Source organism: Bufo gargarizans, chromosome 2 (assembly GCF_014858855.1).
Source record: "Bufo gargarizans isolate SCDJY-AF-19 chromosome 2, ASM1485885v1, whole genome shotgun sequence".
NCBI classification, from domain to species: Eukaryota; Metazoa; Chordata; class Amphibia; order Anura; family Bufonidae; genus Bufo; species Bufo gargarizans.
Window position 1 is genome coordinate 221,474,337 of NC_058081.1, and position 15,671 is coordinate 221,490,007.

Consider the following 15,671-nt stretch of genomic DNA (forward strand, 5'->3'; position numbering starts at 1 on the left):
TCATGCTTCAGTGGGCTTCTTCATCAGCACATTGGAATTTAATACATATAACTCAGTTTTAGTACATGTTGGATTTGGAACATCATATGTTTGTCCTTGTTCACATTCTGCTTGCAAACCTAATGGGTCTACAATACCTACACTTTAATGTTAGATAGTTAGGTATACATTGATTTGCTTTGTAATAATTAGGGTTGCTCTTAGAATGGTGACAAGGTTGTCTACTGATTTTTTTTATTCATTTATTTGCAAAAATGGTTGCTTGTACTTTAGAGCGAAGATCTCAGTGACTCTGGTGGTTCCAGGAGGCATTTCATTTCATGGTGAAAGCTTTGCTTTCAGCTAATGATGTTCTTATTGTCTATTTAAAATGGGGGCCAGCTAACATCTCAACATTTCTTAATAATTTTCCCCATAAAATAACAATATTCGAGCATCTTTTCTTACAACTCTGTGTTGTGTGGTTCCTGAGTAGTCATATTGTAGGTAATATAAGCATTCACTAAATATACTTATCAGGAGAGGTGACAGGCCCTCTATAAGACATTAACTTCCCAGCAACTTTCTCAGCAGCTTACAGATCAAATGTCCTATCTTCAAACCTGAAAGATTTGGCAATTCCATGTTCAGGGCTACTACTTGGATGATGGATGAAAAGGTCAGTGGGTGGATGGAAACATTGTGATTGAGTGAATCAGCTCTGGACTGAAGTACCTTGGGTCCATCAGAATGAGTGATTTTAGGAGTCCTTCCTCCAGTTATAAATCTGCATTTCAAGCTCAGTTGTCATCATCAATCGGTTGGATAATTTTGTGAAGTGATTATAAATCCCAGCAATAATTGGACAACTCTTGTGTCAGATTAACATGAAGTTATCCATTGCTGGACCTGAACTACTTTTTTGTACATTTTGGATAGTCCAGAAAATAAATGTTAACTTGTGGAGGACCTATACTGTTATCCAAAAGGGTTAAGCACCCACTAGTTTTTCTACTAGATTTTAATTTGTATCCATCATGAAATATGTCAAAAGGCGAGTATCAGTGTGCGTCCATGAGGTTGAACCCTACCACATCCTAACAGACCATTACTGAGACAAGTGACACTAAAGTTCCTTTTACATGTTCCAATTCCTGGCCTTACGCGTACTGATCAACGATAAAACTAGTCAACCAGTACTCGTTTAAAAGGCCTTTACACGCGCATGCGGGATGTTACCGTTACATTAGTTTGGTAGCACATCCACTGTGTCTTTCCTGAGATTTCTGTCACATGAGACTTTGAATATATGTACGTGGAAGGACATGTTAACTATGCAGGTCAGATATCATCTTATAACTACCGTAGTTTATAAATGCTGCTGCAGAGTCATGTATAGTGGCTGTATGAAGACATATCAGAATATATTAAATAGTCTGTTGTTTATCCGCATTCCTATTATAGTAAGTAAGGCTACAGGTTAAGACAAGAAGGAACACATGAAGGGAATGCCAGTTGTACTGTGGATATATTCAGAACAATACTACTCGTGCCTCCTCGCAACTTTTCTGCATGAGTGCGACTAACAGCATCTTTTTGTGTCAGCTAAATACGTGACTACATTACTCTGGGAATTGCTTGTGTTGAAATTAGCTTTACTGTTTGCTCAGCAGCCATGGAGTTTCTTTGGCACAGCTCAGCGCAGTTCCCATTGGAAAGCAGCCATTTGTGTTATTACAGAGCTCCCGATCCTCTGAACTACCAAGGGATGCTATCTGAGGGTCAAGACCAGGGTTTCTTATCCAGCTCTGAAGGCCTCTGCATGAACATAAAACTGAACGATTGGATTTTCCTTGCTGGAAACTACATGAGCAGAAGACAGGAAATTACTATATTTTTGGGGTTGGAAATATAAAGTATTTTTCACATCAAAGGTCACAGCTGTCCCTGAATTGTATTATCAATAGCATTGACGCCTGCAGCCAGCTAAATGTAAGAGTAGTACATTGCATACTTCTGATATCCATGCCCTGCAGCTCCTCTCTTCCAGCCCCTTGATGACATTGCATGTTACTATCTGTGTTATTGTTATGGGCAGGCATTTGTTAGGCAATGGGGTATTTATTGCTTAACCCCAGCAGAAATGTACTCAGATGAAGAGACACTAGCTTAACAGTTACAGTTCTTAAGGTATAATTCTTGGTATTTACAAATTGTGCTAGGCTACAAAGAAGAACATACACTTGGTGGTCCATATAGGCACAAACTTGTAGCAGTCAATGGCAAGTCTGGGCACCACGTTAGTTGCTGTCAGTTGGGCCTTGGTTGCAGCACAGAGGATGGTTAGTCCACATGCAGCAAGTCAGCCCCTCATTGAGATGGCAATTCACTACATACTTACCAATTTGCAAGTCTTTGTCAGTACCGACACTCTTCCCTGCCCCATGACATGCATTCAGTATCACTCAGTGGACACCTTTTGCAATCCCCACATCCAAGCACAGCACTTCTCTTCTGGAGCTTTTGTAACAGCAACTTGTGCCCTGCTTGGCTCTGGAATTGCTACGTCTCCTATACTGATCCAACTCCTTAGGCTCTGCAACCTCACCTCTTAAGTCAATTCTCACCATCTGCTCAGTCTCTTTAAGTCACACCCTCACTACTACCATTCCTCAAAGCATGAAACAGCCCATATATATCAGCTCCCTGCCCTGTGCAACATTACAATGCCAGGCTGCAGCATCCACATGCTACATGTGACTTTTTACCAGAGCGGCTGCCATCACGGTGTCCGTGGAATATGAAGACAGCTACTTTCAAACATAACACACTGTAACAAAACACTTTCATTACTACACAAACAAGTTGGCAGTAGCCCTCTGCCAGGGGCAGATTGGGAACCTAAAGTCTCCCTGGAAAAAAAAAACTAAAAGTGGCCCCTTATTGTAGAAGGGTCTAAATTGACAAAAGACAGAGCACAATAAAGGAATTCAAGAGGGGCCTGGATGTATTTCTGGAGGGTAATAATATTACAGATGGGAATATAGATTAACTCTGATTACAATATACACATTAGTCTATTGCATAGAACATATAATCTATATATATATGTGCCATAAGTGGTATTTATCCGGACTAAAATCAGAGAGTTATAATTTTCACAATTAGAATAACTGTGGACATACATGGTTGTAGCCGATATTAATTGTAACATTTATTATATATGTGATAGAAAACTAATTGCGGTAGTAGTATAGAGGCATTGTTAACAAGATTCAACAGATCTATCGCACAAATAACAAAAAGCGTTTTCTGACTCTCAATGTAGTCCATGGTGTTGTATTTTATTTTTAATTCATATTTTTATACATTGCTATTGTATTTCTAAATATTGTGTAACATTAAATATCTGCATAAAAGATATATTGTTGTCCCTGGATGGTTCCAAATGAAGAGTGTCTGTCTATAGATACTGTGACACAGTAAAGGGTATTGTCTGGGAAAACAGGTATTTTCCTCCCAGTGTGTGCTGCTGGACTGATTGGCGGCCAGGTGGGTTCAAACACCGGCCTGGATCTCAGGTGCCGGCCTGGAGTTTTGGCATCACCTAGCGGCCTTTAAAAGACAGCTGGGATCTGCAGAGGGGATCTCTTTGTGTTGGGATCTGAGGCTTGTGCCGAGTTGGACGGCTGAGACCCGGGTGTAGGGGAAACAGGCCTCCTAAAGCCTGCTTATGGACTTGACGAGGCAGAACTGCCAGATGGGTGTGAACTAACACCCTGAAGATAAGGTGACGTTCTTGCTTTATGAACTTTTCGTGTGTGTGAACAAACACCAAGACTGCAAAGTGACTTGCGTTTTGTGCTATACCTTATGTTTGAATGAACACTGGAGCTTTGCTTTTCAAACAGTTTTTTGCCTCTGCACTGCCTCTGCTTACCCTGCCTACCAGAGCGAATCCTTACAATACATGTACTTCATAACTCTGACGGGGGGAAGTCATACAGACAGAGCACCTTTTCCCAAAAGCAGGCAGGGAGGTGAGCCGCTAAAATACAATTATACAGTTATGCCATAATTGATGTAAAAAAAAAATTATTACACATTATATAGTACATGAAAATCTCTTTGTAACAAAGCTAGGACCAACCCTGTCCCTCACATGGATCTAGAGATCTCCCCAGGACCAGACTTTGAACTTAAAGTGGCCCTGGAAAAAAATCTAAAAATGGCCCCAATGTTGTAGATGGGTCCAAATTGACAGAAGATGGCGCAACACAAGTAGACAGGGTTAATTCAGTTTGGCAGGGTCACTAATACCATAGTGCAGCACAGAGTGCCATTCCACAGAACCAAATACCACAGTAGGAGGTGAGACATGGCCCACAACACCAAATCAGCCCTACTTTTAGCATGCTGCCTGGATAATAATGACCCCTATAGTTCCCCCAGTAGGATGTACTCGGCCAGCAGCAGTTAGGAGGGCTCAGGTGTGACGGACGTTCCCACGACAGGTGGAAGGAGATCTGTGAGACTGACAACACATGGTTTGATCTGACATGTTTACCTTTTGGATCAAATGACGTCTGTGTTGTTTCTGGTGCTTGCTTCACCTTCTATCCCCAGGTGTTGCTATTGTGGTCATTTAGCCTTCTCTATTTATTGTTGTTTCTCCTACTATGCTATGTGGTTTATAGCTTGTTTGTCATTAAGCCTGAGAGAGACTCCTGTTTGTTCTTCCCTTTGGAGGAACAGGTAGACTCAGTCTTGACATTAGTTCCAGGGTCCTATAGGGTGAGATAGGTTTCCGGTGTATGAACTTGCCTACCTTTGGGGCCTGTTCATACTGGTAGTCTGTCAGGACTGGAGTTAGGGTCTTTTCTAGAAGGTATCCATCTTCCTTCACTAGTTTCCAGGCCTTATTCCGGTATCCTCTTTCCCTCCTATGCTCGGTGTGGTGCTTTCCTCCCACACACGAGCGTGACATTAGGTGGTCCTATGGGCATCAGCCCACCGGGAAAACTCCCCGAAGGGTCTATGGCCAGTCTACCCCTGGATCTTTCCATATATTTCTCCAATTTTTGACGTGGATTTATTTCAGGCTGGCAGCTCAGGAGGCATGTCCTTTTGGCTGCAGCTATCTCCCTATCACAGCTCAGAGGGTATGTCCCTTATGCTGCAGCTCTTTTTCCCTGTAACTGCCACAACTTCTAACAGAAAATATAGCTGGTGATAGTTGAGGATTTAATCTAAGTCTGTGTGACCACCTGATTGAGGTGGACAGAGAAATAAGGAAAAAAAATTGCAGGTGGCACTATACCAATACATTTTATTGAATAGTGGCTGTACAAAATTTTTAATTACATGCAATTACAAAAGTATTCAGAAGAATCAGAATTTAGCCCCTCAGATGCTGTGGTCAAATGGGACCACAGCATCTGAGAGACCGGAAACATGAAAGCACGCGCTTCACTTGCAGGAACACCCCCCAGTGGAGATGAGAGAAAGCATTCCATGTGAGTAATGAGCCTGTACTAGGGAATTGCCGTGTGTGAAAACGCCCATACTATTAAAATATAATATACTTATCCCATACTGTGAATGACATAACGGATAAAAATAAAAATCGTCGATTCACAGTTTTTTATCACTTTACCTCCTAAAATAATGTAATAAAAAGTGATCAAGAAGTCATATACAAAAACTACAGATTGTCCTGCAAAAAATGAGCCCTCACACATTTCTGTCGACATAACTATAAAAAGGTTATGGGAGTAAGAATATGGCGATGATAAGGAAAAAAAATCATAAAAAAAAAAGTTTTTGGTTATTTTTTGTCAAGTAATAAAACGCAAGAAAAACTATACATATGTGGTAATTGTATAAAACTGTGGTGGAATTGTGTTTATTTTTTCAATTCCATCCCATTAGGAATTGTTTTCCAGATTCCCAATACATTCTATGCAATATTAAATGGTGTCCTTAGAAATTACAATTTGTTCCACGAAAAACAAGTCCTCATACAGCTATGTGAATAGAAAAATAAAAAAAGTTATGGCTCTGGGAAGGAAGGGCGTGAAAAACAAAAAGCAAAAACATAAAATCACTGCATCAGGAAGGGGTTGAGAAGCCTAACATAATGAAAAAAATGACATTACTTTAAGCAATAATTTCCAAATGATCAACTCATGAGCCATGATAAGATATTTAGTAATATACTCTGCAGTAGTATAAATGGTGATGAGACTTGATACTGATAATTAAAAGTTCAATATAGTAATCTACTGATCAGAGAACGCATAGGATGTTTTTCTTACGAGGTGGTTTACACTTACCTGTCTAATTTTAGTTCCTACCATAGAAGCGCTTGTATCAATCACAAAAACCACATTCTTTGGCAGTGGGGGCAGATCTGTGGGTGCAAAGTAATGCACAAAGTATCCATTTAACACCTAGACAAAAGGGACAAAGGTAACGTGTTAAGAAGACTGAAAAACTCCGTATAATCCTAGTAACATGACATGTCGCCCAGTATGACTTCTGTTATTGCACATTTTACTGCTTGCTCATACATGCTGAGTGATTTTGTTATGTTTACCTAAGATGATTGCCATGCTAGCCATATAGGAAAATTCTAGTTTTCAAGAAATTTACAACATGTCACACAGTAGTACATGTTGTCACTATACTTATCTGATTGACATGATTTACATAGAGTTTTCGTTGCTCATCATATCTAAAGCTAAATTCATACTTCTGTTACTGAAAAGGAAGCGTGGTGGGTTGAGGAGGTGGTGGGACCAACGGGCCCGGCATTTCTATCTTCATTAACGTAAATTTTCTGGCATAATGAAGACAGAAATCTATGGCAGCTCTGAGCTGCGTAAATTTCAGGTAAGGTGCACAGACTGCCAGAGGATATAAAGGATATGAAGAGGCCCCCAAAAATCTAAACCTGATAAATCAAGTCTTGAGAAATCTCCCCCAAAGATTCCAAGTGTTACCACAACATCCTTGTGTGCATCCATTTTATTAGTTGTGGATTCACAAAAAAAAATTACCCAAAATAACCCCCTGCCTTTGCACCCCTCCGGTTCCCCTGATATGAGCATGAGAGCATTTTATGCTAGATCGCGCAGGGCAAGGGCTGTTTGTTTAGATTTTTTACAATGCTAGGCCAGGCTAGGGCAACGCTAAAGTTGGCCCATTAGTGCTGGTGATGTCCTCGGGCTCAATGCTGGGCGGAAGCCTCTGCCTAGCTTTACCCATGGAGAGCCCGGTACATCACCGGATCTCCAGAAAAAGCTCTGATGGTCATGTTAGAAAGGCTGCCTGGGTGAAAACAGCCATATGTCCGGGTTCAGCTCTGAACCTGGACAACCCCTTTAGGTCAAAGACTGCAGTCCAGTTGAACCACTCTGGTATCATCTGAACAGGTGTGTTCGAGATGTGTCAGGTACAAGCCAAAATCTCCTTTGGGCTGCAATTCAGAGCTGAAAATTTGGACAAGTTGACTGTCAGAATGCCCCACGTTTGTACTGCTGTGATCACTGCTATGGGTGGATGCAGGAAATGAAGGCTCACTACATTTCTAAACAAAGCATGTTTATTTGCCTTAGTACATATTCATCACAAACTAGCTTCTTTTCCTCCTTTCCAAAAGAAAATTGCTGATTTGGGGGTGTAATTAAATTAATGAGCAGTGGTGTATAGCTGGATAAAATGACACAGGCATGGACACAGGCAGCAGAGGGCCTTGTTCAAGAACAGTACATGTGCCATTAAATATGTCAAAAGCATGTTTTAGTTTTGACAATTCTAAAATGCTGTTTTATACGTAGACTGAACATAAGCTATGCAGCTGCATTTAGAAAACTTCCAGGTTGCATTTGAAGTTGATGAGTCCTAGGATCTGAAGATGAGGCTAATTGCTGCAAGAATGGATGGAAAGCCAGTTTCATGCAGAAAGTAATGAGATATGTACAGCTAATTGAAGGAATATCTATTTGGTGTATGATGCCTTGTGGTGGTACTGATGTTGCCTCTCATTTATCATTTGTTCCCATCACACTCATCTATCCATACTTTGTATCTACTCTACTGTAATGGTGTCCATATACAAGGGTAGAGTCAGCCAAACCTAATCAGTACACTGTACGGCTCTCCCCAAAAGCTTGATGTCAGTGGAAAGAAGAATCAGGTTCAGGTATGTTGAACTTCAGTCTTCCAAGTCCTTTGTTTTCAAAGGAGATAAGCTTCCACCATAGGTGTCACGAGGTGGCTTTGTTCCTTCTCTACACTGAGAACACATGTATGCTCAGCTGAACAAACATGCAGGTGTATAATGTAGTTGATAGGAGTAGTTTTTGGATGAAGGTGTATATGAAGACTTAAGATAACACTTAAGAACTTAAGATATGAAGACTATCTTGAGTAGCAAAGTTATTTTTTTTTAGCTACCTGAATGTCTCCAACACTGAACTCTCTTCTGACATCATAGCGAACAACAAAATCACCCAGAATCCCATTTTGTATTAGCTTTGCTTGCTGGAACACATTGGGCTTAAATGTTATCCTTGCAAAGTTTTCGGTCTGATTGATTACCGTGGATGGAGGAGGGGCTGGTCCATCTGTTGGAGAAAGAAACTATGTTGACCATTTCATAAAACATCTGTTTAGTGCTCTGATTAGGAGAAACAAAATAAGATTATTTCAGGTTTGATACCTTTTAATGGCTAACAACAATAGAAGTAATGATGTTACATAGCGACCTTTCGAGACATGACCAGTCCCTTCATCAGGCATACTACAAGAATATATGAAGAAACAGCAATATATATATACAATAAAAACAGACACATGGGGGAATGAATGGACATTTTAAAAACAACAGAACAACAGAATATTAAAGATCTTACCAGACTTTTTCCTTTATAAAACATCTGGGAACAGCTTGCAGACATTGATATGTTTATTGCCATTCACACGAGTTTTATAGCCATGGAGCAACTGTTAATTAATGTGGGAAGCTGGGACCAAGCACTCGACTCCAAAAAGATTAAAGTTAACTTCTGAACTCCCAGGTCATATCATTTTCATGATCTTGTTTTAAAAGTCAGGAAAGAAAATCAGGAAAAAAAAACACCAAACAGAAAAAAATGAGGAAAAGTGCATGGTGGTGTACCCTAATTATATTACTTTTCGGGTGATCAGTTTTTTTCTGGATGAGGGTACAGTTCCATACTTCCACAACCCTACATACAAACTTTTTATTGCACATTATATAAGTCAAATAATTCTTTGGTTTATAGCAATGAGTGATGTTTAAACATTTTAAAACTAATTTTAAATGAATAAATAGTAACATGTGGGGTACAGTTGCAAGAAAAAGTATGTGAACCCTTTGGAATGCTATGGATTTCTGCACAAATTGGTCATAAAATGGGATCTGATCTTCATCTAAAGACAATCACAGTCTGCTTAAACTAATAACACACAAATAATTAAATGTTACCATGTTTTTATTGAACACACCATGCAAACATTCACAGAGCAGGTGGAAAAGGTATGTGAACCCCTAGACTAATGACATCTCCAAGAGCTAATTGGAGTGAGGTATCAGCCAACTGGAGTCCAATCAATGAGATGAGATTGGAGGTGTTGGTTACAGCTGCCCTGCCCTATAAAAACACACACCAGTTCTGGGTTTGCTTTTCACAAGAAGCATTGCCTGCTCTGAATGATGCTTTGCACAAAAGAGCTCTCAGAAGACCTACGATTAAGAATTGTTGACTTGCATAAAGCTGGAAAATGTTATAAAAGTATCTCCAAAAGCCTTGCTGTTCATCAGTCCACGGTAAGACAAATTGTCTATAAATGGAGAAAGTTCAGCACTGCTGCTACTCTCCCTAGGAGTAGCAGTCCTGTAAAGATGACTGCAAGAGCACAGCGCAGACTGCTCAATGAGGTTAAGAAGAATCCTAGAGTGTTAGCTAAAGACTTACAAAAGTCTCTGGCATATGCTAACATCCCTGTTAGCAAATCTACGATATGTAAAACACTAAACAAGAATGGATTTAATGGGAGGATACCACAAAGGAAGCCACTGATTTAAAAAAAAAACATTGCTGTACGTTTACAGTTTGCACAAGAGCACATGGATGTTCCACAGCAGTACTGGCAAAATATTCTGTGGACAGATAAAACCAAAGTTGAGTTGCGTGAAAGAAACATACAACACTATGTGTGGAGAAAAAGACGCACAGCACACCAACATCAAAACCTCATCCCAACTGTGAAGTATGGTGGTGGGGGCATCATGGTTTGGGGCTGCTTTGCTGCGTCAGGGCCTGGACAGATTGCTATCATCAAAGGAAAAATGAATTCCCAAGTTTATCAAGACATTTTGCAGGATAACTTAAGGCCATCTGTCTACCAGCTGAAGCTCAACAGAAGATGGGTGTTGCAACAGGACAACGACCAAAAGCATAGAAGTAAATCAACAGCATAATGGCTTAAACAGAAGAAAATATGCCTTCTGGAGTGGCCCAGTCAGAGTCCTGACCTCAACCCGATTGAGATGCTGTGGCATGACCTCAAGAAAGCGATTCACACCCAGCATCCCAAGAATATTGCTGAACTGAAACAGTTCTGTAAAGAGGAATGGTCAAGAATTACTCCTGACCATTGTGCGCGTCTGATCTGCAACTACAGGAAAAGTTTGGTTGAAGTTACTGCTGCCAAAGGAAGTGCAACCATTTATTAAATCCAAGGGTTCACATATTTTTTACACCTGCACTGTGAATGTTTACATGGTGTGTTCAATAAAAACATGGTAACATTTAATTCTTTGTGTGTTATTAGTTTAAGCAGACTGTGATTGTCTATTGTTGTGACTTACATGAAGATCAGATCACATTTTATTATAAATTTGTGCAGAAATCCATATCATTCCAAAGGGTTCACATACTTTTTCTTGCAACTGTAAAAGCAGACTGTGATTGTCTATTGTTGTGACTTAGATGAAGATCAGATCACATTTTATGACCAGTTTGTGCAGAAATCCATATCATTCCAAAGGGTTCACATACTTTTTCTTGCAACTGTATGTACAGTAAAGCCACTACTATGCTACGCTACATTTTTTAGAAACTTTTCCAAACTCTCTAGTGAGGCACAAAAAGTGTCTCACTAGAAGTCAAAATTCTGGTTCATTTAGGTTAGCAAATAGGTTCACATATGAGCAGTACCTCCTATTATCAACCTGGTTCCACAATAAACACATTCACCCACACTTGCTAATGTGATTGTGCCTGGAATGCGGCTTAGAATGCGCCAAAATGTTGCTTCAAGTTTTAGACATAAAGTGGGGGGAAAAAGTATTTAGTCAGCCACCAATTGTGCAAGTTCTCCCACTTAAAAAGATGAGAGAGGCCTGTAATTTTCATCATAGGTACACTTCAACTATGAGAGACAGAATGGGGGGAAAGAATACAGGAAATCACATTGTAGGATTTCTAATAAATTAATTGGTAAATTCCTTGGTAAAATAAGTATTTGGTCACCTACAAACAAGCAAGATTTCTGGCTCTCACAGACCTGTAACTTCTTCTTTAAGAAGCTCCTCTGTCCTCCACTCGTTACCTGTATTAATGGCACCTGTTTGAACTTGTTATCAGTATAAAAGACACCTGTCCACAACCTCAAACAGTCACACTCCAAACTCCACTATAGCCAAGACCAAAGATCTGTCAAAGGACACCAGAAAATTGTAGACCTCCACCAGGTTAGGAAGACTGAATCTGCAATAGGCAAGCAGCTTGATGTGAAGAAATCAACTGTGGGAGCAATTATTAGAAAATGAAAGACATACAAGACTACTGATAATCTCCCTCGATTTGGGGCTCCACGCAAGATCTCACCCCGTGGGGTCAAAATGATCTCAAGAACGGTGAGCAAAAATCCCAGAACCACACAGGGAGACCTAGTGAATGACCTGCAGAGAGCTGGGACCAAAGTAACAAAGGCTACCATCAGTAACACACTACGCCGCCAGGGACTCAAATCCTGCAGTGCCAGACATGTCCCCCTGCTTAAGCCAGCACATGTCCGGGCCTGTCTGAAGTTTGCTAGAGAGCCTTTGGATGATCCAGAAGAGGATTGGGAGAATGTCATATGGTCAGATGAAACCAAAGGAGAACTTTTTGGTAAAAACTCAACTAGTTGTGTTTGGAGGAGAAAGAATGCTGAGTTGCATCCAAAGAACACCATACCTACTGTGAAGCATGGGGGTGGAAACATCATGCTTTGGGGCTGTTTTTCTGCAAAGGGACCAGGATGAATGATCCGTGTAAAGGAAAGAATGAATGGGGCCATGTATCGTGAGATTTTGAGTGAAAACCTCCTTCCATCAGCAAGGGCATTGGAGATGAAACATGGCTGGTCTTTCAGCATGACAATGATGCCAAACACACCGGCCGGGCAACTAATTAGTGGCTTCGTAAAAAGCATTTCAAGGTCCTGAAGTGGCTTAGCCAGTCTCCAGATCTTAATCCAATAGAAAACCTTTGGAGGGAGTTGAAAGTCCGTGTTGCCCAGCGACAGCCCCAAACATCACTTCTCTAGAGGAGATCTGCATGGATGAATGGGCCAAAATACCAGCAACAGTGTGTGAAAACCTTGTAAAGACTTACAGAAAACTTTTGACCTCTGTCATTGCTAATAAAGGGTATATAACAAAGTATTGAGATGAACTTGTTATTGACCAAATACTTATTTTCCACCAAAATTTGCAGATAAATTCTTAAAAAATCCTGTATTCTTTCCCCCCATTCTGTCTCTCATAGTTGAGGTATACCTATGATGAAAATTATAGGCGTCTCTCATCTTTTTAGGTGGGAGAACTTGCACAATTGGTGGCTGACTAAATACTTCTTTGCCCCACTGTATTTATGAAGAAAATGGACTAAAGATAATAGTCCTTGCTTATGGTGAGGGAATGGCCTAGCAGGAATGGGGTGTGTTTTAATGTACAAATTGAGCTAAAATTAGGCTCCAAATTGTGTCGCAAATTAAGCCACAACGAGTTAGAATTACATAAAAGTGTCTCTCTCTGCACTAGATTTATCATCCAGCGTGAGCCACTGTGATAAGTTTGGTGCAGGTCTAGACAGCCTGCCTAAGCGGATAATTTATCAAGTGCACTGCTCCAGAAAAATGAAGTGATTTTGCCTGCTTTGTCAGTGGAATAGGCATTTACACCAAATTTATTATGTATTCTTTTTACTGTGTTTTGTGCCATGCCTAGCATTTTACATGTATTAAGAGGTGGACAGGTGTTTTATGGGCAGAGCTACATTTTTTAGCCAGGTTTAACATTGAAATTTTGTAAAAAAAAATATAAAAAATTACAAAAAAGTTGCATCTCCTGATAGCCTACAAACTGAACCTATATAATTAATATGATCAGACTGAAAAATCCATAGGTATTTTGTGAGACAAATTTTAAAAATGTCATGTAAAATTTGGAAAATTTGTTGCAAAAAACAAGTGCAAACCATGACAGATGCTAAAAAAAATTGATAAAAAAGTTGCATGTTAAAACATTATCATCTACATCTACATTTTAAACAAGATTAGTATTTTTTCACCATTGGGTGTCACATAATGTAAATGAAAGGAGTCTGCATACCATCATGTACGGTTAAAGGGGTTATCCAACCCCTATAATGCCCGTCCCCTCATATTGGTTATACTTACCTTGCTCCCCGACACCCGCGTCGCTTCTGTTGCCTGCACGGCCGCTGCTGCATTTCCCCGTCACACGGATCAAACAAAACATCCAGTGAAGGGAGAGGGGTTGATCAGCCAATATAACAGGCCGCGACGGAATGAGGATCCCTAGAATCGCAGTTGACCATCTTTTGATCCGTGTGACGGGGAGATGCAGCGGCGGCGGTGCAGGCATCAGAAGCGACGTGGGTGCGGGGGAGCATAACCCCTTTTTGGCCCTGAAACATTACCTTTCTTGTTAAAATCAAGTTGTCTAATTCTATTTGTATGCAAATAAGGATGTTTGGTTCACAGTGGATGCGGCTGCTCCATTTGGTCCACCATCGCTCCGCCAATAATACCAACTCCTCTTTTATTTGAGTGACAGTCTGAGATTTCAAAGCCGGTAGTAAAGACACAATGGAATAAGCTGATCCAAACTTAGCAGCCATGCCACGTGGCACCAAAAATCTTATATGCATAAAAATAAAAAGAAGCATTTCCCAGGATTAGGGGACTAGATTTTTACAAGAAAGGTATGGTTATCTTTCAGGGCACCTACCTTACATGGTGGTCTGTTTACTTTGAAACTGATTCACTTTAAGTTCCTATTAAAGGGAGTCTGTCACCGGGATTTTGTGCATAGAGCTGAGGCCATGGGTTGCTAGATGGCCGCTAGCACATCTGCAATACCCAGTCCCCATAGCTCTGTGTGCTTTTATTGTGTAAAAAAAAAACGATTTGATACATATGCAAATTAACCTGAGATGAGTCCTTTCTCTGACTCCTCTCACATACAGGACTCATCTCAGGTTAATTTGCATATGTATACAAATCAGTTTTTATACAGAATAAAAGCACACAGAGCTACGGGGACTGGGTATTGCGGATGTGCTAGCGGCCATCTAGCATCCCATGTCCTCAGCTCTATACAGAAAATCCTGGTGACAGGTTTACTTTAACATCTAATACTAAACTTCAAACTATAAATTGGATCAATAGTTCTCAAAAAGACATTAAGTGATTGTTCAGCAGGCAGGAGAAGAGAACACCACCTGCAGATATAAGTTCTACAATAGTTATATAACTAATGGTAGTGTATTAAGTTTGCAGGTTGTATGGCTGTAAATTATTTTTTTTCCTTTCTCTTTTGTAAAGCAAAAGAATAAGAATAAAAGATACCAGAAATTACATTGCTGAATAAACTACACAAACCCCTCAGCAAGATATGAAAGCATAAAATCATATCTCTAAGGCCCCTTTCACACGGGCGCGTTTTCCGTGCGGGTGCGATGCGTGCGGTGAACGCATTGCACCCGCACTGAATCCTGACCCATTCATTTCTATGGGGCTGTGCACATCAGCGGTGATTTTCACGCATCACTTGTGCGTTGAGTGAAAATCGCAGCATGCTCTATATTGTGCAATTTTCACGCGACACAGGCCCCATAGAAGTGAATGGGGTGCGGTAAAATCGCATAGCATCCGCAAGCAAGTGCGGATGCGGTGCGATTTTCACGCACGGTTGCTAGGAAACGATCGGGATGGAGACCCGATCATTATTATTTTCCCTTATAACATGGTTATAAGGGAAAATAATAGCATTCTGAATACAGAATGCATAGAAAAACAGCGCTGGAGGGGTTAAAATAAAAATAAAAAATCATTTAACTCACCTTAGTCCACTTGATCGCGAAGCCCGGCATCTCCTTCTGTATCCTTTGTTGAGCAGGACCTGTGGTGAGCATTAAATACAGGTAAAGGACCTTTGATGACGTCAGATCACATGCTCCATCACCACGGTGATGGACCATGTGATTGGAGCATGTGATCTGACGTCACCGCAGGTCATTTAGCCCACAGCTAGTAAAGAAGAGACCGGGAACCACGCGATCAAGAGGATAAGGTGAGTTAACTTTTTG

The 15,671-nt window shown here is 40.5% G+C and overlaps 1 protein-coding gene across 1 annotated transcript in view; it reads right to left on the reverse strand.

Moving 5' to 3' along the window:
* Nucleotides 1-15,671, reverse strand: part of ITIH5 (inter-alpha-trypsin inhibitor heavy chain 5) — a 112,646-nt gene that overhangs the window by 49,776 nt on the left and 47,199 nt on the right. The window contains exons 6-7 of the mRNA XM_044280041.1: nucleotides 8,440-8,609; nucleotides 6,315-6,431 (exon numbers count right to left, since the gene is read on the reverse strand). Coding sequence (XP_044135976.1) covers nucleotides 6,315-6,431; nucleotides 8,440-8,609 — 287 coding nt within the window. The remainder of the gene's footprint in view (nucleotides 1-6,314; nucleotides 6,432-8,439; nucleotides 8,610-15,671) is intronic.